We start from the raw sequence: 23,174 nt of genomic DNA, 5'->3' as shown, positions 1-23,174 counted from the left end.
CTGTAGTTAAATTTGCAAAATATAGTGAGAAAGAAAAAATCCTAAAAGCAGCAAGACAAAAGCAGTCCCTAACTTACAAGGGAAGACCCGTAAGGCTAGCTGGAGATCTCTCCACAAAAACTTGGCAAGCCAGAAGGGAGTGGAATGATATATTCAACATGGTGAATGGGAAAAATATGCAGCCAAGAATATTCTATACAGCAAGGCTGTCATTCAAAATAGGAGAGATTAAAGAGTTTCCCAAACAAAAACTAAAGGAGTTCATGAGCACTAAACCAGCCCTGCAAGAGATATTAAAAGGGACTCTTTGAGTGGGAAAGAAAAACCAAAAGTGACAAAGACTAAAAAGGAACAGAGAAAATCTCCAGAAACAACAAAAGAACAAGTAATACAATGACACTAAATTCGTATCTATCAATAATTACTCTGAATGTAAATGGACTAAATGCTTCAATCAAAAGACGTAAGGGTGTCAGAATGGATTAAAAAAACAGACCCGGGGCGCCTGGGTGGCTCAGTCGTTAAGCGTCTGCCTTCGGCTCAGGTCATGATTCCAGGGTCCTGGGATCGAGCCCCGCATCGGGCTCCCTGCTCGGCCGGGAGCCTGCTTCTCCCTCTCCCACTCCCCCTGCTTGTGTTCCCCTCTCTCGCTGTGTCTCTCTCTGTCAAATAAATAAAATCTTAAAAAAAAAAAAAAAAGACCCATCTATATGCTGCTTACAAGAGATTCCTTTTAGACCTAAAGACACCTGCAGATTGAAAGTGAGGGGATGGAGAACCATCCATCATGCAAATGGAAGTCAAAAGAAAGCTGGAGTAGCAATACTTATATCAGACAAACTAGATTTTACACCAAAGACTGTAACAAGAGATGAAGAAGGGCACTATACCATAATAAAGTGGACTAACCAACAAGGAGATCTAACAATTGTAAATATTGATGGCCCCAACGTGGGAGCACCCAAATATATAAAATAATTAATAACATAAAGGAACTCAATAATAACACAATGACAGGAGGGGACTTTAACACCCCACTTACAGCAATGGACAGATCACCTAAGCAGAAAATCAACAAGGAAATAATGGCTTTTGAATGACACACTGGACCAGATGGACTTAACAGATATATGCAAAACATTTCATCCTAAAGCAGCAGAATACACATTCTTTTCAAGGGCACATGGGACATTATCCAGAACAGATCACATACTAGATCACAAATCAGGCCTCAACAAGTACAAAAAGACTGAGATCATACCATGCATATTTTCTGACCACAACACTATGGAACTTGAAGTCAACCACAAGAAAACATTTGGAAGGAGCACAAATACATGGAGGTTATAAACAACATCCTACTAAAGAATAAATGGATCAACCAGGAAATCACAGAAGAAATAAGAAAATACATGGAAACAAATGAAAATGAAAACATGACGGTCCAAAAGCTTTGGGATACAGTAAAAGCGGTCCTAAGAGAGAATTATACAGCAATACAGGCCCATCTTAAAAAGCAAGAAAAATCTCAGATACATAACCTAACCTTACACCTAGAAGGAGCCAGAAAAAGAACAACAAAGCTTAAAGCCAGCAGAAGAAGGGAAATAATAAAGATTAGAGCAGGAATAAATGATACAGAAATAACAGTAACAAAAAACAGAACTGATGATCAATGAAACCAAGAGCTGGTTCTTTGAAAGAATTAATAAAATTGATAAACCCCTAGCCAGACTTACCAAAAAGAAAAGAGAAAGGACCCAAATAAATAAAATCACAAATGAGAGAGGAGACATTAACAACCAAGACCACAGAAATACAATTATAAGAGAATATTATGAAAAATTATATGCCAACAAGTTTCCCAGAAACATATAAACTAACATAAATGAAACAGGAAGAAACAAAAAACTTGAACAGACTGATAACCAGCAAAGAAACTGAATCAGTAATCAAAAATCTGCCAGAAAGCAAAAGTCCAGGACCAGATGGCTTCCCAGGGGAATTCTACCAAACACTTAAAGAATTAATACCTACTCTTCTCAAATTGTTCCAAAAAATAGAAATGGAAGGAAAACTTCCAAATTCATTCTATGAAGCCAGCATTACCCTGATTCCAAAACCAGAGTCGACTAAAAAAGAGAACTACAAGCCAATAACCCTGAAGAACATGGATGCAAAAATTGTCAACAAAATACTAGCAAATCAAATCTAACAGTATATTAAAAGAATCACTCATCATAATCAAATGGGATTTATTCCTGGGCTGCAAGGGTGATTCAATATTTGCAAATCAATCAACGTGATAACACCACAATGAAAGAAAGAATAAGAACCATATGATCCTCTCAACAGATGCAGAAAAAACATCTAACAAAATACAACATCCATTCATGATAAAACCCCTCAACAAAGTAGGAATAGGAGGAATATACCTCAACATTACAAAGGCCATACATGAAAAACCCACAGCTAATACCATCCTCAATGGGGGAAAACTGAGAGCTTTTCCTCTACAGTCAGGAACAAAACAGGGATATTCACTCTCACCAGTTATTTAACATAGTACTAGTAGTCCTAGCCTCAACAATCAAGACAACAAAAAGAAATAAAAGGCATCCAAATCGGCAAGGAAGAAGTCAAACATTCACTTTTGCAGATGACATGATATTCTATATAGAAAACCTAAAAGACTCCACCAAAAATTGCTAGAATTGATACACAAATTCAGTAAAGTCACAGGATACAAAATCAATGTACAGAATACTGTTGCATTTCTATACACCAATAATGAAGCAGCAGAAAGAGAAATCAAGAAATTAATTGCACTTACAACTGCACCAAAAACCGTAAGATACCTAGCAATAAACCTAACTAAAGAGGTGAAAGATCTGTACTCTGAAAACTGTAGAACACTTATGAAAGAAATTGAAGAGGACACAAAGAAACTGAAAAACATTCCATGCTCATGGATTAGAAAAACAAATACTGTTAAAATGTCTATACTACCCAAAGCAATCCACACATTTAATGCAATCCCTATCAAAATACCATCAGCATTTTTCACAGAGCTAAAACAATCCTAAAATCTGTGTGGAACCACAGAAGACCACGAACAGCCAAAGCAATCTTGAAAAAGAAAAGCAAAGCTAGAGGCATCACAATTCCAGACTGCAAGCTATATTTCAAAGCTATAGTCATCAAGACAGTATGGTACTGGCATAAAAACACACACAGATCAATGGGACAGAACAGAAAACCCAGAAATGGATCCACAATTCTATGGTCAATTAATCTTTGACAAAGCAGGAAAGAATATGCAACAGAAAAAGACAGTCTCTTCAACAAATGGTGTTGGGAAAACTGGACAGTAACATGCAAAAATAAATGAAACTGGACCATTCTCTTAGACCATACACAAAAATAAAATCAAAATGGGTGAAAGACCTAAATGTGACACAGGAAACCATCAAATTTCTAGAGAACACACGCAGTAACCTCTTTGACATTGGCTGTAGCAACTTCTTACTAGATACATCTCCGACATCAAGGGAAACAAAAGCGAAAGTAAACTATAGGGACTTCATCAAAATAAAAAGCTTCTGCACAGCGAAGGAAACCATCAACAAAACTAAAAAGCAACCCACAAAATGGGAGAAGATATTTGCAAATGACATATCTGATAAAGGGTTAGTATCCAAAATCTATAAAGAACCTATCAAAATCACCACCGAAAAAAACAAATAATCCAGTTAAGAAATGGGCATGAGTTAACATTTCTCCAAAGAAGACAAATGGCCAAAAGACACATGACAAGATGCTCAACATCACTTGTCGGGGAAATACAAATCAAAATGAGATACCACCTCACACCTGTCAGAATAGCTAAAATTAACAACACAGGAAATAACAGGTGTTGGTGAGGATGGGCAGAAAAGGGAACCCTCTTATTCTGTTGGTGGGAATGCAAGCTGGTGGATCTACTCTGGAAAACACTATGGAGGTTCCTCAAAAAGTTAACAATAGAACTACCCTACATTCCAGCAATTGCACTACTAGGTATTTACCTAAAGGATACAAAAATACTGATTCAAAGGGGTACATGCACCCCGAGGCTAAAAGCAGCATTATCAACAATAGCCAAATTATGGAAAGAGCCCAAAAGTCCATCACTGATAAATGGGTAAAGAAGATGTGGTATGTATTAAATGGAATATTACTCAGCCATCAAAAGAATGCAATCTTGCCATTTGCAATGATGTGGGTGGAGCTAGAGTGTACTATGCTAAACAAAATCAGTCAGAGAAAGACAAATACCATAGGATTTCACTCATATGTGCAATTTAAGAAACAAAACAAATGAACATGGGGGGAAAAAAAGGAAAGACAAACCAAGAAGCAGTCCCTTAACTATAGACACAAACTGAGGTTTACTGGAGGGGAGGTGGGTGGGGGGATGGGTTAAGTAGGTGATGGGTACTAAGGAGAGCACTTGTGGTAAACACTGAGTGTTACATGTAAGCAATGAATCACTAAATTCTACACCTGAAACTAATATTACACTGTATGTTAACTGGAATTTAAATAAAAATTTGGAGGAAAAAAATGAAGATCCCATCTCCATTTTCAAGGAAAGAAGAAAGTTATCTTTTTATGATGTATGATTCCCAAATGCTAGTCGGCAGGTTAAGTGCCAGAATTTGGGACAAGTTTTTACCACGTCATGATGAAAACTGGGAAAAGACAGGCCATACAGTAAATTCTTATAAGGCCAAATTATTTCATTTAAAAGACTGTTCTGGGGAGCCTGGGTGGCTCAGTTGTTAAGTGTCTGCCTTCGGCTCAGGTCATGATCCCAGGGTCCTGGGATCGAACCCCACATCAGGCTCCCTGCTTGGCGGGAAGCCTGCTTCTCCCTCCCCCACCCCCCCTGCTTGTGCTCCTGCTCTTGCTATTTCTCTATCAAATAAATAAAATCTTTAATAAATAAATAAATAAATAAATAAATAAAAGACTGTTGGTAAGATTATGTCCTTAATACTGCCAAACAGTCTTTTGTTCAAGAAATTATAATGACAGCAAATGACTGTATGTTTGTTTTACTAGGCTTAGTTATGAGAATAAAAAGTCAGTAACACTAAAAAAAGAGAGAGAAAAAATATGCATCTAAGGTTCCTCCATGACTTTTCATGGCTTAATAACTCATGCCTTTTTATCGCTGAATATTATGTCATTGCCTGGACGTATGAAAGATTTTTTTAAAAAATCAGGCTCCAAAGGGAAACAAAAGCGAAAATGAACTTTTGGGACTTCGTCAAGATAAAAAGCTTCTGCACAGCAAAGGAAACAGTCAACAAAACAAAGAGGCAACCCACGGAATGGGAGAAGATATTTGCAAATGACACTACAGACAAAGGGCTGGTATCCAAGATCTATAAAGAGCTTCTCAAACTCAACACCCAAAAAATAAATAATCAAGTCAAAAAATGGGCAGAAGACATGAACAGACACTTCTCAAAAGAAGACATACAAATGGCTAACAGACACATGAAAAAATGTTCATCATCATTAGCCATCAGGGAGATTCAAATCAAACCCACCTTACACCAGTTAGAATGGCAGAAATTGACAAGGCAAGAAACAACAAATGTTGCAGAGGTTGTGCAGAGAAAGGGGAACCCTCTTACACTGTTGGTGGGAATGCAAGTTGGTACAGCCATTTTGGAAAACAGTGTGGAGGTTCCTCAAAAAATCAAAAATAGAGCTATGACCCAGCAATTGCACTACTGGGTATTTACCCCAAAGACACAGCCATATGCACCCCAATGTTCATAGCAGCAATGTCCACAATAGCCAAACTGTGGAAAGAGCTGAGATGCCCTTCAACAGACGAATGGATAAAGATGTGCTCCATATATATAATGGAATATTACTAAGCCATCAGAAAGGATGAATATCCAACTTTTACATCAACATGGATGGGACTGGAGGAGATTATGCTAAGTGAAATAAGTCAAGCAGAGAAAGTCAATTTTCATATGATTTCACTTATTCGTGGAACGTAAGGAATAGCATGGAGGACATTAGGAGAAGGAAGGGAAAAATGAAGGGGGGGAAATTGGAAGGGGAGATGAACCATGAGACTATGGACTCTGAGAAACAAACTGAGGGTTTTAGAGGGGAGGGGGGTGGGGGGATGAGTTAGCCTGGTGATGGGTATTAAGGAGGGCACATATTGCATGGAGCACTGGGTGTTATATGCAAATAATGGATCAGTGTACACTACATCGGAAACTAATGACGTACTGTATGGTGACTAACATTAACATAAAAAAAAAAAATCAGCCTCCATACACATATAAAATAGTCACACACATTATGGGAATCCCTTACTTTTTCAACCTAAAGTATGCTGATGCTCTGTTTGTTGGCAACACAGGATTATATGGATCAGCATCCATGCCTTTGGTGTAGCATTCAATTGCTTCATCATATTTTCCTTGTTTGAAGTATTTATTGCCCTGAAAAAGCATATGAGTCAGATATATACTGGCAGAGAATTGCAGAACCATTTTCTTTCAATATTATGCATCTTTTTCTAACTCATTAGCTCTGTGTTCAAGGTTAACAGGAAAGAAAAGAAAATTAAGCAAAATGGTCTTTCAACAAATGCTGAAATTCACTAGATAGTCATTGTATGAGCACAAGCCAAAAAAGCCTTGGGAGAAAAACGAGTTAACATACATAGAATTAGGTACTTTTGATTGACAATACCCACAGAAATGTAACAAAAGAAAGACATCAAGATGAAGTTTAATCTGAAAAGAGTTCCACCTTTTTGAAAAGCAATATAGTTAGTTTTATAATGAGGCTTTCTGAAGAGGGATGTTTAACATTCCAAAAAGTAACCAGAGATGACCTGTGATATGGAAGGGTAGAATTTAATGTTCATGTCAAGATTCACACTCTGATTTTAAGTTACTTTAGTCTACTACAAAAAACCCTAAAAGGAGTCTCTGTACAGTCCACGCATTTTACATATAATAATTCATTTAATATTCATAACAACCCATTAAGGTTTAGTAATAATATTAATCTTATTTTTATAGTTAAGAAAACTGAGGTACAGGGACGCCTGGGTGGCTCATTCGGTTAAGCGTCTGCCTTCGGCTCAGGTCATGATCCCAGGGTCCTGGGATCGAGTCCCGCATCGGGCTCCCTGCTCCGCGGGGAGCCTGCTTCTCCCTCTGCCTCTGTCTCTCTCTCTGTCTCTCATGAATAAATAAATAAAATCTTTAAAAAAAGAAAACTGAGGTACAGGTAATTAAAGAACTTGTCACAGGATCTGAACCCGTACAATCTGGCTTCAGACATAAACTCCTAACCAACAAGCTATACTGCCTCTTGATATGGATACGTTAAAGTCTGAACACCCCACCCCGCCCAAAACTACATTGAAGAAATACTGGGATCCACATGATTTTCTACATATCCTGCTTACACGAAGGAAACTAATGCTAACCTAAAGAAAAATACCTTTTCTTTTAGAGCAAGAGCCTTTTGTGAATCTACATGAATCCCATCTTCTTCTGACTCTGATTCTTGAGACACAGAATCATGGATACTCTCTTCTTTATCAAGCTCATCAAGGATACTGTCCTGAAATTATAAGTAGAACAGTGCTCATAATTACATGACCATTAAAATAAAGAAGACATTAAAAAAAAAAAAGTACACTCAACTTAGGTTGTAATGATCTAAAGGCCTGAAGGCCTAAGGTTGCTTTCAATCCAAATAACCTCTCATTGTTAGGATTCTCTCCAGAGAAAAATGTACCCCTGTTTAGAAAACCAAGATCCAAACCACTTAAAAGAATCTAGCTCTGAACTCATTAAATAAGCTAAAAGTCAATAGAGTCTACAAATCACCCCTAAATCACAAAACTATTAGTAGTGAGGTATTTATGGCTTGACATAAGGCAAGTTTGGAAATAACCCCAAACTAATGTAATAAATAACTAACAACCAAGGAAGGGTTTTTACTAAATGCCTTTTTTCTTCCTTATTCTCAAAACATGAAAAACTGCCTGCAAAGCACATTAACTCCTAATCCTCACAAAAACATATGAGGTAAGTATGATTCCCCATGTTTTTTACTGGAAGGAATGAATCAAGACACAGAGGTTTGTTAACTCAAGATCACCTGGCTAATAAGTGGCCAAGTCAGGATTTGAATCGAGGCAAATCTGCCTGCTCTGAAGCGCTCTCAATGACTATGTTATAGTCTCAGTGAATTCCAAAAATACAGCCGACCCTACCAAAGAAAATACATAATATACTAGTCCAACAATTCCCAATCTCTTTTGGATCACACATTCCTTTCATGGTAATAAATCATCTCATAAACCTCATCAGGATTTTTTAATCATATTTATCATATATGATAAAAGAATGGTTTTTAGTAAGAGATTTTAAAACCAGTAAGCGTTAAAAAGTTCATTAAAGCTCATCTAAACAAAAATTTTAATTATAGAAAATCTTTTTTGCATTTAATATCATACTATTTTATGTCAAAAAGCCCCAAATCATTGACAAATTAAAAAATAAAATAAAATCTATGCTTAGTTTCACTGAATGAACATTAAGATAGACTAAAACTCAGCTACGTGTTTTAGCATGAAGATTCTACAAATACCACCAGCCTACCAACATTAAAGAGCCAAGATTATCCAACGCTGCTATGCTTGCAAGTGGAGACCACCACCAGCAGCAGAACACTAAAGCAGCTGCTCAGATCTCAACTAGAGTGGAATGGTAAGTAAACACCTACATCTTGTATAGATACCCTAAATTGACGTCAAGCAATGCAGTACATCATGATGGCATCGGCCACACAAAGCATGAGTTCAATCAGTATCTGCTGAATGAGTAAAAATGACTGTATAGAAAGCACCTCTCTCAGAAATGATCTGAGGATGATGGCTTTCAGGAAAAAGCAGTATAAGAAGATACCATCTTATGAAAAGGAAAAAGCTATATAATGAGGGATAAGATCACAAAAAATGAAAGTAGACTATATAATACTCAGCAGAGAAAATATCATGTTCAGAAAGCATCATTTCCCACAGCAATAAATCCAAGACCTAAAACTATACTTTCCCTACATCAGGACAATACTGAAGCAGATGGCAAACTATTTAATTGGTAGTGCCAGCTCTATCTTCAGTCAATTGGCCTTGGTTTCATTAAGAAAAATACAAGTAATTTGGAAAACTATCGAGCTGTGTCTTCTAAAACTAAATGTATATATAAAGTATGACCTGCAAATTCCCTCCCAGGTGCTTAGATCCATAAAAAGACACATACAAGAATGTTCATAGCAGGCTTGTTCATAATAGCCCCAAACTGGAAACAACCCAAATGTATGTCAATAGGAGAATGGATATACAAATTGTGATATATTCACACAATGGAATTCTGATCAGCAAGGAAAAAAATTACTGTTACTGATAATATGGATCAATCTCAGACAATGCTAGCAAACAAAGCCAAACACAAAAGACTGTATACTGTATGATACATTTATATGAAATTCCAAAACTGGCAAAACGGATCTATAATATTAAAGATTACAATAGTGGCTACCTCTGGGAGGTAATCAACTGAAAAGGAAGGCTTCTGGGATGCTGAAAAGGTCTTGTATCTTGATGTGGATGGTGGTTTTTCAGGTATATACAGGAGCAAAAATTCAGGAAGCTGTACACTTAAGATGTTTGCACTTTACTGTATGTATAACCTCAAATAAAAATGTTAAATAGAAAAGAGCCAATAAAATAATAAATCTAAAAATCAGAAGAGTGGTTATTTATGGGGGTAGAGGGAAGAAAAGAAGATGGGATGGGGATGCAGTATTTTTGAATTCTAAATGGTGGTTACCTAAATCTATGTGATATATATATATATATATACATTGTACCATATCGATTTCCTGTTTTTGATACTGTACTATAATTAAGGAATTACTGGGGTAAACTGGGTGGGGAGTACGCTGGACCTCTACGTACTATTTTTGCAAAAAAAAAAAGAGAAAGAAAAAATAGAAAAAAAGAAAAGAATCCTGGCTGTTTTAGCCACTACTCACTGAAAGAGGGCTGCAGGAGAAAAAATAATCTAGTTAATTGAAAAGAATTGTAATTAAAGTTGGATTCACATAAAATAATCTATAAGTGAAAGACACAAGGGTAAGATACTTTACACTATTTTTCATTTAACCCATTACTCTTAGCTAACTCCAAGACAATCTTATTCAAATACTAAGAAGCATATAAGTAAATTAACTTACCACATCAAGTTTTGCCCATGCCTCATAATCATAAGATTTTATCCTGTTTTTTGTGTTTTCATCTTTGGTTTTTTTAGAAGACTCTTTAGGTTTGCCTTTCTTCTTTTTCCTAAAATTCCCATTTCGAATAGGAGGTAAATTCTAGGGATGGGAAAAAATAAACACATGATGTTTGAGCACTGCTCTATTACTTTTTTGTATAACTACCAATGTTTAAAATTCTCACTAAATTATATTTTCAAGTAAGAAGTACTTTTAGGGCGCCTGGGCAGCTCGGTTGTTAAGCGTCTGCCTTCGGCTCAAGTCATGATCCCAGGGTCCTGGGATCGAGCCCCGCATCAGGCTCCCCGCTCCGCGGGAAGCCTGCTTCTCCCTCTCCCATTCCCCCTGCTTGTGTTCCCTCTCTTGCTGTGTCTCTCTCTTTCAATTAAATAAATAAAATCTTTAAAAAAAAAAAAAAGTACTTTTTATTTTTTAAGTGCTTAAAAATACCAATTTGCCATCTTCACTTACAACAATTCATGCTTGAAAAGTTTAATTCATTCTTTGACAAATGCTGAATACTGTTTAGTCACAAGGAAAGTATTATCTAGAAATTTTAATTATACATTTAATTTGCAATCCTAAATTCACACTTCAAAACTGCCTGATCTTCAGCCTTACTACAATGAATTAGCAATAGTACAACAGCAAACTGAACTGCCTGCACATCATTAGTATGAAAAAGTTATCCATATTTAAATGCACAGTCTTAAGAAAAACGTTTGGTTGAACCTACATAAGTAATCTGTATTTTATGCCAATACTATATGTTAAGATATTATTAAATATATAATTATATATGATCTGTATTATACACACACACACACACACACACACACACACACACACCCCTAAACATCGAAAATGCTATTCATTTACCTTAAGAATTATCACATGGTCTTCCTTTCCCTAACTATTGGCTAAGCCTTAAAATGTCTTAATAGAGTTAATATAAGTACTACAAAGATTTAAAAAGCAGAATTTTTCAAAATGTTGACAGGCAGCAAATCACTTCAATTTCAGTATTTTCACAAAACATTTTAAAAGGCTGTGCTTTATTTTAAATCAAATAGTTTTGCTGGATGCTAAAGTAGGATTTAATTAAGAAATTTACCTCTTCAGGAACACCATTCTGTCTTCTTAGTTCCATATCCTTCTGTTTAATATCCTTTTCCCAGTTTTCTAAATCCCTCATAAAGTCCTGTAATTCTTCTGCATTTTGTTTCACTTGTAGTTGTAATTCAATTGCTTTATTTGTCGAAGTCATTATGTCCTGCAGAGTTTTGACCAACCAATTTCTGACAAGAATTAAACAGATTTGGTTTGTTTTTGAAGCATAGCTATCAATGAGTTTTTACCACTTCATAAATGGCAAAAATACACAGAGGAGAGCCTAAAGTATGCTGAAGAAAGAAAACATCAATATATTATTTTTTAAATGAATCAATGTTTGCTGAATGAAATGAAAAACAGACAAGTCTGGGCATCACTGAAATGCATTATGAATAAAAGGCAATGAGGGGGAAATCACTGAAATTAGCAAGTACCCCTTGGTAGCAGACTCTGCTCGTCTCCCATTTATAAATTAATCCTAATTATCTCCTTTACTCCTTTTCAAAATTTATTGAACTTCTGCTATGTGACAGGTCCTATAAAAACAAGTAAGACAAGGTCCCAGGTCTAATGGAGAAGGAAACAAAATAATCAAGTATCGAGAGCCACAAAATATTATGCTGACAGGGTCTTTCAACCTTGGAGTTATTGACATTTTGGGACAGATATATCTTTGTGGTAGAAGGTCTGTCCTATGCATTGTAAAATGGCGGGTAACATCCCTGGCCTCTTCCAACTACAGAGCAGTATTCTCCCTCCCCTCCAGACTGTGACAATCAAAAATGTCTCCAAACATTGTCAAATATCACCTAGACGGCATAATAATTCCTGGTTGAGAACTGTGCTAGAGGCACATACAGATGCTGTGGGACTGACCGCAAAGGACAGGCATAAATCAGATGGTGGGTAGGGTGGTGGGTTCAAGGAAAGAGTCCCCAGAGGTGCTATAACTAGCCACATTTCAAAGAGGCCAGCCAAAATGATTAACCATGGAGGAGCGGGCAAGCAGACCAAAGGACTAAGAAAGAGAATGATGGAAGAGAAGGCTGAGGTGGCTATGGGAAAGATCTCAAAATGCCAGGCCATGAGGTCTGAAAGCTATGAAAGTATCGTGGAGGTAAAATAAAAAGTACCTGATGACTGATTCAACTGAGGAGCTGGGAGCAGAGAAGGACCTAACCAGTGTCTTAGATTTCCGGTTTGGTAGCCTGGTGAAATTAGCAGTGCCATGTGAGTCAGGATCACAATTTTAAAAGGAAAAGAGGGGGGGCACCTGGCTGGCTCAGTCGGTGGAACGTGCCACTCTTGATTTTGGGGTTATGAGTTCGAGCCCCACGGTGGGTGTAGAGATGACTTAAAAAAAATTTTTTTTTAATCTTAAAAAAGGAAAGGAAAAGACATTTCAGGATTGGAGAACAAGAAGAAAAACAAATATTTCAGCTTGGGATATGCTGAATCGGGTGCTTATGGGACATGAGGATGACATATCCAGTAGGTAGTATAAGTTTATAAATTTGAGTGTCACTAGCTTAAAGGTGGAAGTTACAATCACGAATTTGGACCTGCTTAAATCACTGTGACTACTGGGTTGGGTGGGCAGGGGGTGGAGCCTGCAAAACACTACTATTTAGGGAACAAGCTGAGGAGGAGATACCAATATAGGAAAAACTAGGGAGCAACATCTAGAGAGCTGGGAGGAAAACCTGGAGAGTACTGTCACAGGAGAGAATTTTCAAGAAAGAGTTCAAGGTGACAGAGGTTGGCAGTGCCTAAAGACACAAAGGTGGCATAAGGGGAAAGAACGTGCATTGTATTTAGTCATATAAAGATTTATTGAGAGTTTCAATGAGATTTAAGGAAAGGATAGAAATAAAATGAGCTGCTGAGTAAATGAGATTATATGGGGATTAGCGTAATTCTGTCTTTAATAATCTAAGACTGCTCACGAGTATAGTCTGGTAGAAGACGACGAAGAGAATCAAGGTAAAAGAAATCTAGGAAAAAGGATGAGAGATGGGGCAAAGTCCGCAAAAGGGTGGGAGGGGATTCAACGCTTAAGGAGTGGGGGAGTAGCATGGGAGACGGAGCAGATTAGAAAAATCATTTTTCTAATGGTTGCAAATGCAGATAGGTCTTCTGACCCCTTGCCTGGCCTTGTAACCTAAACTAAGTTTAACCTTTTTTTCAGGCAGCGCCCAAGTTTGATCACATACGTATATCTCGTTTTTAAAAAACGAAACCATTATAGTGCTTTGCTGGGGCTCAAAAATAGGAATAAAAGCGCAGCAAGCCACTGCGATGCTGCAAAAGGTCGAAACCCTTTTCCATTTCACTCATCACCTCCGCTGCTCCCGCAGCTACAACTGCTCCCACGGAACCTGCGACGGGGCTGGAGTCCGAGCAGGGAACCAGAAACTTCCAATGCTGGGGGCTATCGCTTTCACACTTTCACACTTTCACATTCAGTATCCCGGCGAACACAGCACACCCACGCCGAGAGGGGGCGGGCCCCCCCCGCAGTTCTCCAGGGAGGGTGGATCTGCTATCGGATCACCGCAAATCGGCCCAACACCCCGGGAAGCGGGGTCGAGGGACAGTCGGTAGAGCAGATCTTCCATACCCGGGGACGCAGGGCGAGCTCCTTCCGGAACGCTCGCCCGGGACGCCGCTACCCTGGACACCACCGCGCCGCCCGCCCTCACGCCTTCCTGCCCTCCGCCTCCCCCGGGACCCACGGCCGCACGCCCTCTTTGCGCCAGACCACCCCCAAAGCCTCGTCGGCTACTGCAACCGGCGATAAACGTAAAGCCGGCTCACCTCGCTAGGCCGTTACTGCCCACAGGGCCGCTACCCCAGGCCCGCAGCGTCTCACGCCGCGCCCCACCTGCCCGAGCTTTCCCACAAGTCCCCGCGTGCCCTCGCCCCGCCCCCTGGCGTCCGGGCGGAGCGTGCGCAGAAGGGCAGCTACGGTGTGCCTCGCTTCTCAGGGTAGAGTTAGAGAATTGACAGGTTAAAGCCAGATCTGACGCCTTGCTTGCTTGCTTGCTTCCAGTATGACTGAAATTCGCGGGAGATAACGCCCAAACTGCAGAGTCATCCTGACTCGTTCTGATTCCCAAAATAGTAACGCCTTGAGTATTAACCTGGAATCCCCTCGTTCTGATTCCCAAAATAGTAACGCCTTGAGTATTAACCTGGAATCCCCTCAAAACAATTTTAGCCCGAATATTTGCCTTGCGGGTATCAATAGGTCACGACCTTTGTAAGCATGATGATCATCTGAGAAATTTACTGTTTCGAACAGACTGTGTCATCTTGTAACTCTGACAATTGTGCAGGGTTTTGTTTTGTTTTGTTTTTCCTTTAAGTACTTGTATTTGGCAAACCAGTTCTTCAGTCTGACTCTTTTCACCTTTGCAAGCAAACTCTCCTTTTCTAAGTGTATCTACATCTGAGTCTTTCTTGGACGTGTGTCAGTGTTAAAGTCTGTCTTTAGATGTGCCCTGGCTTACAAAGAAGAAAGAATGTGAAGCTTTTAATACTTCTTGCTTCTGCTTACCATATGAGTAAGCTGTCTTTCATTTTCATGACAACTCTAAAATTGTAAAACAAAAATAATGTCAACAGTCCACAAAAACAAACAAAAGCAAACAAAACTGTCAGTTTGAAACAACTCAGTGATCTCAAACATTAGCCCCAAAATCCAGTTCAGTGACTCTCAGTCTTGGCTGAACTTTGGAATCATCCATGTAGCACTGAAAAATCAAGGGGGGAGGGCGCCTGGGTGGCTCAGTCAGTTATGCCTCCCGCTCTTGTTTTTGGCTTAGGTCATGATCTTGGGGTCCTGGGATGGAGCCCCAGTTAGGCTCCATGCTCAGCAGGGAGTCTACTTAGGATTTCTCTCTCCCTCTGCCCCTCCCTCTTGCATGCTTTCTCTCTCCAAAATAAATAAATCTTTAAAAAAATACTGATGTCTAGGTTTTGTCCCTAGAGATTCTGATTTAATTAGTGCAGCCTAGACATCATGATTTTTTTTTTATTTTTATTTTTTTTTAAAGATTTTATTTATTTATTTGAGAGAGAGAGAATGAGAGACAGAGAGCATGAGAGGGAGGAGGGTCAGAGGGAGAAGCAGACTCCCCGCCGAGCAGGGAGCCCAATGCGGGACTCGATCCCAGGACTCCAGGATCCTGACCTGAGCCGAAGGCAGTTGCTCAACCAACTGAGCCACTCAGGCACCCCTAGACATCATGATTTTTAAAGCACAAGGATACAGCTGTGTCTTTGAGGTTGGGAATCACTAATCCAGGTAATGGTCAATGAAAAAAAACACCCTGGGGTCCTCTCTTACAAGGGAATATTATTAGCTCATCTTTCCAACTGTAAAATTATAGGGTATCTTTGTATTTTAACATCATAGTAGTCAAATCATTAAGTATATCATCAAAATATTTACTAACGGAATGACTTTTTGGGTTTTGTGTTAGATAACTGAATTTTCAGAGTGATTTTGTGTTTTAAAATTAATCTAATAATAAATAATTTTAAAACAGATGTTGATTTATGGATGTTCTTAACAAAAGCAACTGTATTTTTTTTTTTTAAGTGAATTCTACCAGAGTCGATTGAGATGAGAGAGAAGGGGACAGCTGGCTGCTCTAGTAAAACCTCATAGACCCTTGGGTGAATCCTCCCTTCTCTATCTCCCTCTTAAGTCATATAATAGTTTCTTAGTGAGTTCAGAAGCAAAGTGAAAAGAGTTATTCGAATGGTCTTGATGGCCATTGTTACCTAATTCTGAGGCTTGCATTGTTCTACCAAAAAAAAAAAAAAAAAAAAAAACCAAAAAAACTATACTTCAGTGACAGCCTTCTCTCTTGTGAGCTCAGACATGGGCCATCTTAAGTTCTTTTCTAGATTACAGACCTCCCCACTTCTGTTGACATGTCTTCACATAGTTTTCACCAAGATTGATAAATTATGCCTTTCTTTTATGTCTCTTTTATTAATTTATTCTTAGTGTGAATAAACTCCAGTCATCTCAGTTGCATTTATTGTTAATATCTCAATAGTCCTTGTTGAAAAGATATCTCTTTTCATAGTGGAAATATAGATGAATGTTTTATCACAAGAGTAAAATGCTGCAATTAATGATTATGGTGTTAATTTTGTGTTAATGTCCAAGACAATTATTGAGATCTTTCAAATAGCTAAATAAGGAAACATTCTGACAGTTAATATCAATCTTAAGAAAGGGAGTATGAGGGTGCCTGGGTGGCTCAGTCGGTTGAGCGACTGCTTTCGGCTCAGGTCATGATCCCAGGGTCCTGGGATCGAGTCCCACATCGGGCTCCCTGCTCTGCGGGGAGCCTGCTTCTCCCTCTCCCACTCCCCCTGCTTGTGTTCCCTCTCTCTCTGTGTCTCTCTCTGTCAAATAAATAAATAAAATCTTTAAAAAAAAAAAAAGAAAGAAAGAAAGGGAGTATGAGCTAAGTAGCTTTATTTAGCAAGAACATTTATGAACCTTGGGGCTTCGTGTTACAAACTATATGAGGTTTGATTGCATGTAAGATAAAGCCCAGTATAAGAGTGGCTTAAACTTGAGAGAATAGTATTGCTCTCTCAAATAAAAGAAGACTGAATATGAGCAATCCAGGGTTGGTATGATCATTCCAAGGTCAGACCCAGGCACCTTCTGCCTTGCTGCTCCATCTTCTTCAGCACATGGCTTCCCTGGTGGCTCTAGCCACCACTCAAGCTCCCGCTATCTTATCTTCAATCCAGACAGCAGAAAGGGACAGAGTAGGATGAAAGATGGATGTAATGTACCCCCTGGCCTTTAAGAACTCCCTTTTGCATGCCACTGGCCAGGACTTAGACACATGGCCACTGCTGGCTGCAAGAGAGGTTTTTACTCTTGGAAGTCATGTTGCTCATCTGAACCCTAAGAATTCAATGATTAAGGAAAAACAAGAGGAGAGCAGATATTAAGGGGAACCCAGTCACTTCTACCACAGGCCTTGATAAGTGTTTTTTGAAAGAATAACAAATGAATCAATGAGACAATACTGCTGGGAATCCAGGCTCACCATAGCGTGAGGAAAAGGGTTAAATTTTGTAACACTGTTCTGCTACTTACTGTGAATGTGACTTAGTCACAGTAAAATTAAAGTGGTAAAGGTAAAAAATAACTAATAGACTGAGAAAATGTTTGTAAAAACCCTACCTAGCACAGCTTGGGACAGCTTGAGATCTTAAATATTAATTCCTGCCCCTCTCTCCTTGGCAAAGCTAATGTCCAAGCCCTGGGATATGGTCACTCTTTAGGTTTCCAATTAATTGAGATGAAGTTACCAAGATTTCCCATATACCACCTGCCCCCACACATACATAGCCTCCCTCATTATCAACATCAGTCACCAGAATAGTACAATTTTTTACCAAAGTTGAACTTACATTGACACATCACAGTCACTCAGAGTCCATAGTTTAACTAAGGGTTCACTCTTGGTGTTGTACAGTGAGTTTGGACAAATTTATAACAACTATATATCCATCATTGTACTATCATAGAGAATATTTTTACTGCCCTAAAATTCCTCCGTGCTCTGCCTATTCATCCCTCCCCACTATCTGCATTTCAGGCAGCCACTGATCTTTTTTATTATTTCCATAGTTTACCTTTTCCAGAACATCATATACTTGGAATCATACGGTATGTAGCCTTCTCAGATTGACTTTTTTTCACTTAGTAATATGAATTTAAGTTTCCTCCATGTTTTTTCATGGCTTGATAACTCGTTCTTTTTGGTCTGAATAATATTCTGTTGTCTGGATGTACCACCGATTATCCATTCACCTATTGAAGAGCATCTTGTTTGCTTCCAAATTTTGACAATTATGAATGCAGCTGCTATAAATATTCACATGGGTGTTATTGTGTAGACAGAAGTTTTCAAACCCTTTGGGTAGATATCAGAAGAGTAATTGCTGGGTCATATGGTAAGAGTACATTTTTGTTTTGTTTTGTTTGTTTTGTTTTGTTTTAGAGAGAGAGAGAGCACGTGCAAATGCATGCGAGCAGGAGGGGGAGGAGGGAAGAGAGAGAAACTTAAGCATGCCCAGCACAGAGCCCGACACAGGGCTTGATCTCACCACCCTGAGATCATGACCAGAGTCAGAATCAAGAGTCAGACGCTTAACTGAATGAGCCACCCAGGCGCCCCAAGAATATGTTTTGTTTTGTGAGAAAATGCCAAACTGTCTTCCAATGTAACTCCATTTTGCATTCCCACCAGCAATAAGTGAGAATTCTTGTCGCTCCACATCTTCACCAGCATTTGGTGTTGTCAATGTTCCAGATTTTGGCCATCTAATAGGTATATAGTAGTATCTCATTGTTTTAATTTGCATTTCCCTGATAAAATATGATGTGGAGCATCTTTTCATATTCCTTTTTGCTATCTGTATATCTTCTCTGGTGAGGTGTTTGTTATGGTCCCATTTTTTAAATTGAGCTGTTTTCTCATTGTTGAGTTTTAAGAGTTCTTTGTATATTTTATTTTATTTTTTTTAAAAGATTTTATTTATTTTTATTTGAGAGAGAGAGAATGAGAGAGAGAGAGAGCATGAGAGGGGGGAGGGTCAGAGGGAGAAGCAGGCTCCTCACCAAGCAGGGAGCCCGATGCGGGACTCGATCCCGGGACTCCAGGACCATGACCTGAGCCGAAGGCAGTTGCTTAACCGACTGAGCCACCCAGGTGCCCAAGAGTTCTTTGTATATTTTAGGTAACAGTCCTTTATCAGGTGTGTATTTTGCAAATATTTTCTCCTAGTCTGTGACTTATCCACTAATTCTCTTGATGTTGTTTTTCACAAGGCAAACGTTTTTAATTTTAATGAAGTATAACTTATCAACTTTTCTTTCATGGATCATGTCTTTGGTGTTGTATCTAAAAAGGCATCACCATACCCAAAGTCATCTAGGTTTTCTCCTATGTTATCTCCTAGGAGTTTTATGCTTTTGTGTTTTACATTTAGGTCTATGATCCATTTTGAATTAATTTTTGTGAAGGGTGTAAGGCCTAGACAGATTTTTTTACATGTAAATGTCTGGTTATTCCAGAATCTTGTTAAAAATAATATCTTAGCTCCATTGTATTACCTTGGCTCCTTTGTGAAAATCATTGACTATATTTATGTGAATCTATTTCTGGGCTCTCTATTCTGTTCCATTGAACTATTTTTCTTTCACCAACACCACACTGTCTTTTTTTTTTTTAAGATTTTATTTATTTATTTATCAGAGAGAGAGAGAGCCTGCCCAAGCATGGGGAGACCAGGCAGAGGGAGAAGCAGGCTCCCCACTGAGCAGGGGGCCTGACGCGGGACTCGATCCCAGGAGGATCATGACCTGAGCTGGAGGCAGATGCTTAACCAACTGAGCCACCCAGCGTCCCAACACCACACTGTCTTGATTACTGTAACTGTATAGTAAGTCTTGAAGTCAGGTACCATAGTCCTTCAACTTTGTTCTTCTCCAATATTGTATTGGCTCTTCTGGGTCTTTTACCTCTCTGTATAAAATTTAGAAATGGTTTGTTGACATCTATAAAATAACCTTCTGGAGTTTTGATTGGGATTGAGTTGGGAAGAATTGACATCTTGACAATATTGGGTCTTCCTATCTGTGAACATGGAATATCTCTCCATTTACTTATTTTTACATCTTATTCATAAGAATTTTTTTTAGTTTTCTTCATAAAGATCTTGTGTATATTTTGTTAGGTTTATACTTAAGTATTTCGTTTTGGGGGGTGCTAATATGAATGGTATTATGTTTTTTCATTTCAAATTCCACTTATTCATTGCTGGTATATAGGAAAGAAACTTACTTTTTATATATTAACCTTGTATCCTTTCTATAATTGCTTGTTACTTCCAAGAGATTTTTTTTGTTGATTCTTACAGATTTTCTACATAGATGATCATGTCATCTGTGAATAAAGATGTATTTCCCAATATGCGTAACTTTTATTTCCTTTTCTTGCCATATTGCATTAGCAAGGACTTCCAGTTCGATGTTGAAAAAGAGTAGTGAGAGGGGACATTTTTGCCTGGTACCTGATTTTAGTGGGAAACCTTCAAGTTTCTCAGTATTAAGTATGATGTTAGCTGTAAATTTTTTGCAGATTTTATCAAGTTGAGAAAGTTTCCTTCTATTCCTACTTTACTGAGAATTTTTATTATGAATGGGTGTTGGATTTTGTCAAATGCTTTTTCCGCATCTATTGATATGATCATGCAATTTTTCATTTTTAGTCTGTTGATGTGCTAGATTACATTAACTGATTTTGAATGTTAAACCAGCTTTGCATACCTGGAATAAATCCCACTTGGCTGTGGTATACAATTCTTTTTATACTTTTTGGGGTTCTATTTACTAATGTTTTGTTGAGGATTTTTACGTCTATGTTCATGAGATATATTGGCCTGTAGTTTTCCTTTCTTATAATGCCTTTGTCTGGTTTTGGTATTAGCGTAATGCTGACCTCATAGAATGAGTGAGGAAGCATTCCCTCTTTTTATATCCTCTGCAAGAGATGGTAGAAAATTGGCTAAATTTCTTCCTAACCTATTTGATAGAATTTACCAGGGAACCCATCTGGGCCTGATGCTTTCTCTTTTAGAAGGTTATTAATATTATTTATTTATTTAATGGATATAGATAGGCCTATTCAGACCATCTACTTCCTCTTGCATCTTTCAAGGAATTCATTCATTTCATCTAGGTTATTAAATTTATGAGCATAGAGTTGTTCATAATATTCCTTTATTATCCTTTTAACTTCCATAGAGTCTGCAGTGTTGTTCTTCTCTCATTTTGATGTTAGTAATTTGTGTCCTCTCCTTTTTTCTTAGTTAGCCTGGCTAGAGGCTTATCAACTTTATTGATCTTTTCAAAGAACTAGCTTTTAGTTTCATTGATTTTCTCTATTGATTTTGTTTTCAATCTCTTTGATTTCTGCTCTAATTCTTATTATTTCTTTTCTTCTACTTTTTATTTTTCTCTGCTTTTTCTAGCTTCCTAAGGTAGAAACTTAGGTGATTGATTTTAGATCTCTCTCCTTTTCTAATATATGTATTCAATGCTATAAATTTTCCTCTAAGCATTATATCTCACAAATTTTGATAAGTTGTATTTTCATTTTCATTAGTTCAAAATATATTAAAATTTGTCTTGAGATTTTTTTTTCCTTTGCTCATGTTATTTAGAAATGTGTTGTTTAATGTCCATGTATTTTATGGTTTTCCAGTTATCTTTTGTTATCAATGTCTAGTTTAATTCCCGAAATTGTGAGCTGAGAGCAGACATTGTAGAATTCTATTCTTTTGAATTTATTAAGTGGTATTTTGTGGCCTGAAATGTGGTCTACCTTGGCGAATGATCCATATGACTTTGAGAAAAATGTACATCCATTCTATGGATGAAATAGTCTATAGATGGCAATTATATTCAGCTGATTGATGGTGTGGCTGAGTTTAGCTGTATTCTTCCTGATTTCCTGCCTACCAGATCTGCCTGTTTCTGAGAAAAGGATATTGGCATCTCCAACTATGATAGTGGACTCATCTATGTCTTCTTTCTGTTTTATCAGTTTTTGCCTCATGCAGTTTCATGCTGTGCTGTTAGATGCATACACCTTAAGAATTGTTACATCTTCTTGGAGAGTTGACCCATTTAACATTATGTAATGCCCTTCTTTTTCCCTGATAACTTTCCTTACTTTGAAGTCTGGTCTGTGTGAAATTAACATAGCTGTGCCTACTTTCTTTTGATTGGTGTTAGCATGGTGTATTTTTCTCTATCCATTTACTTTTCATCTATGTGTGTCTTCATATTTAAAGTGGGTTTCTCGTAGACAATATATAATTGGTTCTTGGTTTCGATCCACTATAACAGTCTCTTTTTTATTTGTTGCATTTAGACCAGTGACATTCAAAGTAACTACGGATATAGTTGAATTAATATCTGCCATAAGCATTACTGTTTTCTACTTGTTGTCCTAAGTCTTTGTTTCTATTTTTGTCTTCCATTCCTTTTCTGGCTTTTATGCTTTTAATTGAGGATTTCATATAATTTCATTTTTTCTCCTTTCCTAGCAAATCCATTTTACTTTTTACTTTTTTTAATCATTGTCCTAGAGTTTGCAATATACATTTACAACATCAATCCATGTCCACTTTCAAATAACACTATACCACATCATGGGTAATGTGAGTACCTTATAATAACAAAATAATCCTAATTCCTTCCTCTCATCCCTTGTACCTGCTATTCATTTCACTCATATATGAGGATAAATATATATATATGTCCATAATACATATATGTATACAAGTATACATAAATATATGTGTATATGTATGCGTAATACATATAATTGAACACATTATTGCTGTTGTTATTTTAAACAAACTGTTGTCTCTTAGATCAATTAGGAATAAGAAAATAAAAGTTTTTATTTTACCTTTACTTTTTACTTCTTTGATACTCTCTTTTTTTCTTTATGTATATCTGAGTTTCTGATCTATGTTATTTTCCTTCTCTCCAAAAACTTCTTTGAAAATTTCTTGCATGGCAGGTCTACTGGCAACAAATTTTCTGGATTTTTGTT

At 37.7% G+C, this 23,174-nt stretch overlaps 1 protein-coding gene across 2 annotated transcripts in view; it reads right to left on the bottom strand.

Annotated features, from left to right (window-relative positions):
• RPAP3 (RNA polymerase II associated protein 3) overlaps nt 1–14,415 on the bottom strand; it is a 38,372-nt gene extending 23,957 nt beyond the window's left edge. For both annotated transcript variants that reach the window (XM_035002806.1, XM_035002807.1), the window contains exons 1-5: nt 14,314–14,415; nt 11,498–11,681; nt 10,342–10,482; nt 7,537–7,659; nt 6,394–6,521 (exon numbers count right to left, since the gene is read on the bottom strand). In XM_035002806.1, coding sequence (XP_034858697.1) covers nt 6,394–6,521; nt 7,537–7,659; nt 10,342–10,482; nt 11,498–11,650 — 545 coding nt within the window. In that variant the 5' untranslated portion in view covers nt 11,651–11,681; nt 14,314–14,415. The remainder of the gene's footprint in view (nt 1–6,393; nt 6,522–7,536; nt 7,660–10,341; nt 10,483–11,497; nt 11,682–14,313) is intronic.
• Between the last annotated feature and the right edge of the window lie 8,759 nt (nt 14,416–23,174).

Source organism: Mirounga leonina, unplaced genomic scaffold (assembly GCF_011800145.1).
Source record: "Mirounga leonina isolate KUSES-001 unplaced genomic scaffold, KU_Mleo_1.0 Mir_126, whole genome shotgun sequence".
Lineage (NCBI taxonomy): Eukaryota > Metazoa > Chordata > Mammalia > Carnivora > Phocidae > Mirounga > Mirounga leonina.
Note: the sequence above shows the minus strand (reverse complement) of the source record. Positions and strands in the feature narration are given on the sequence as shown.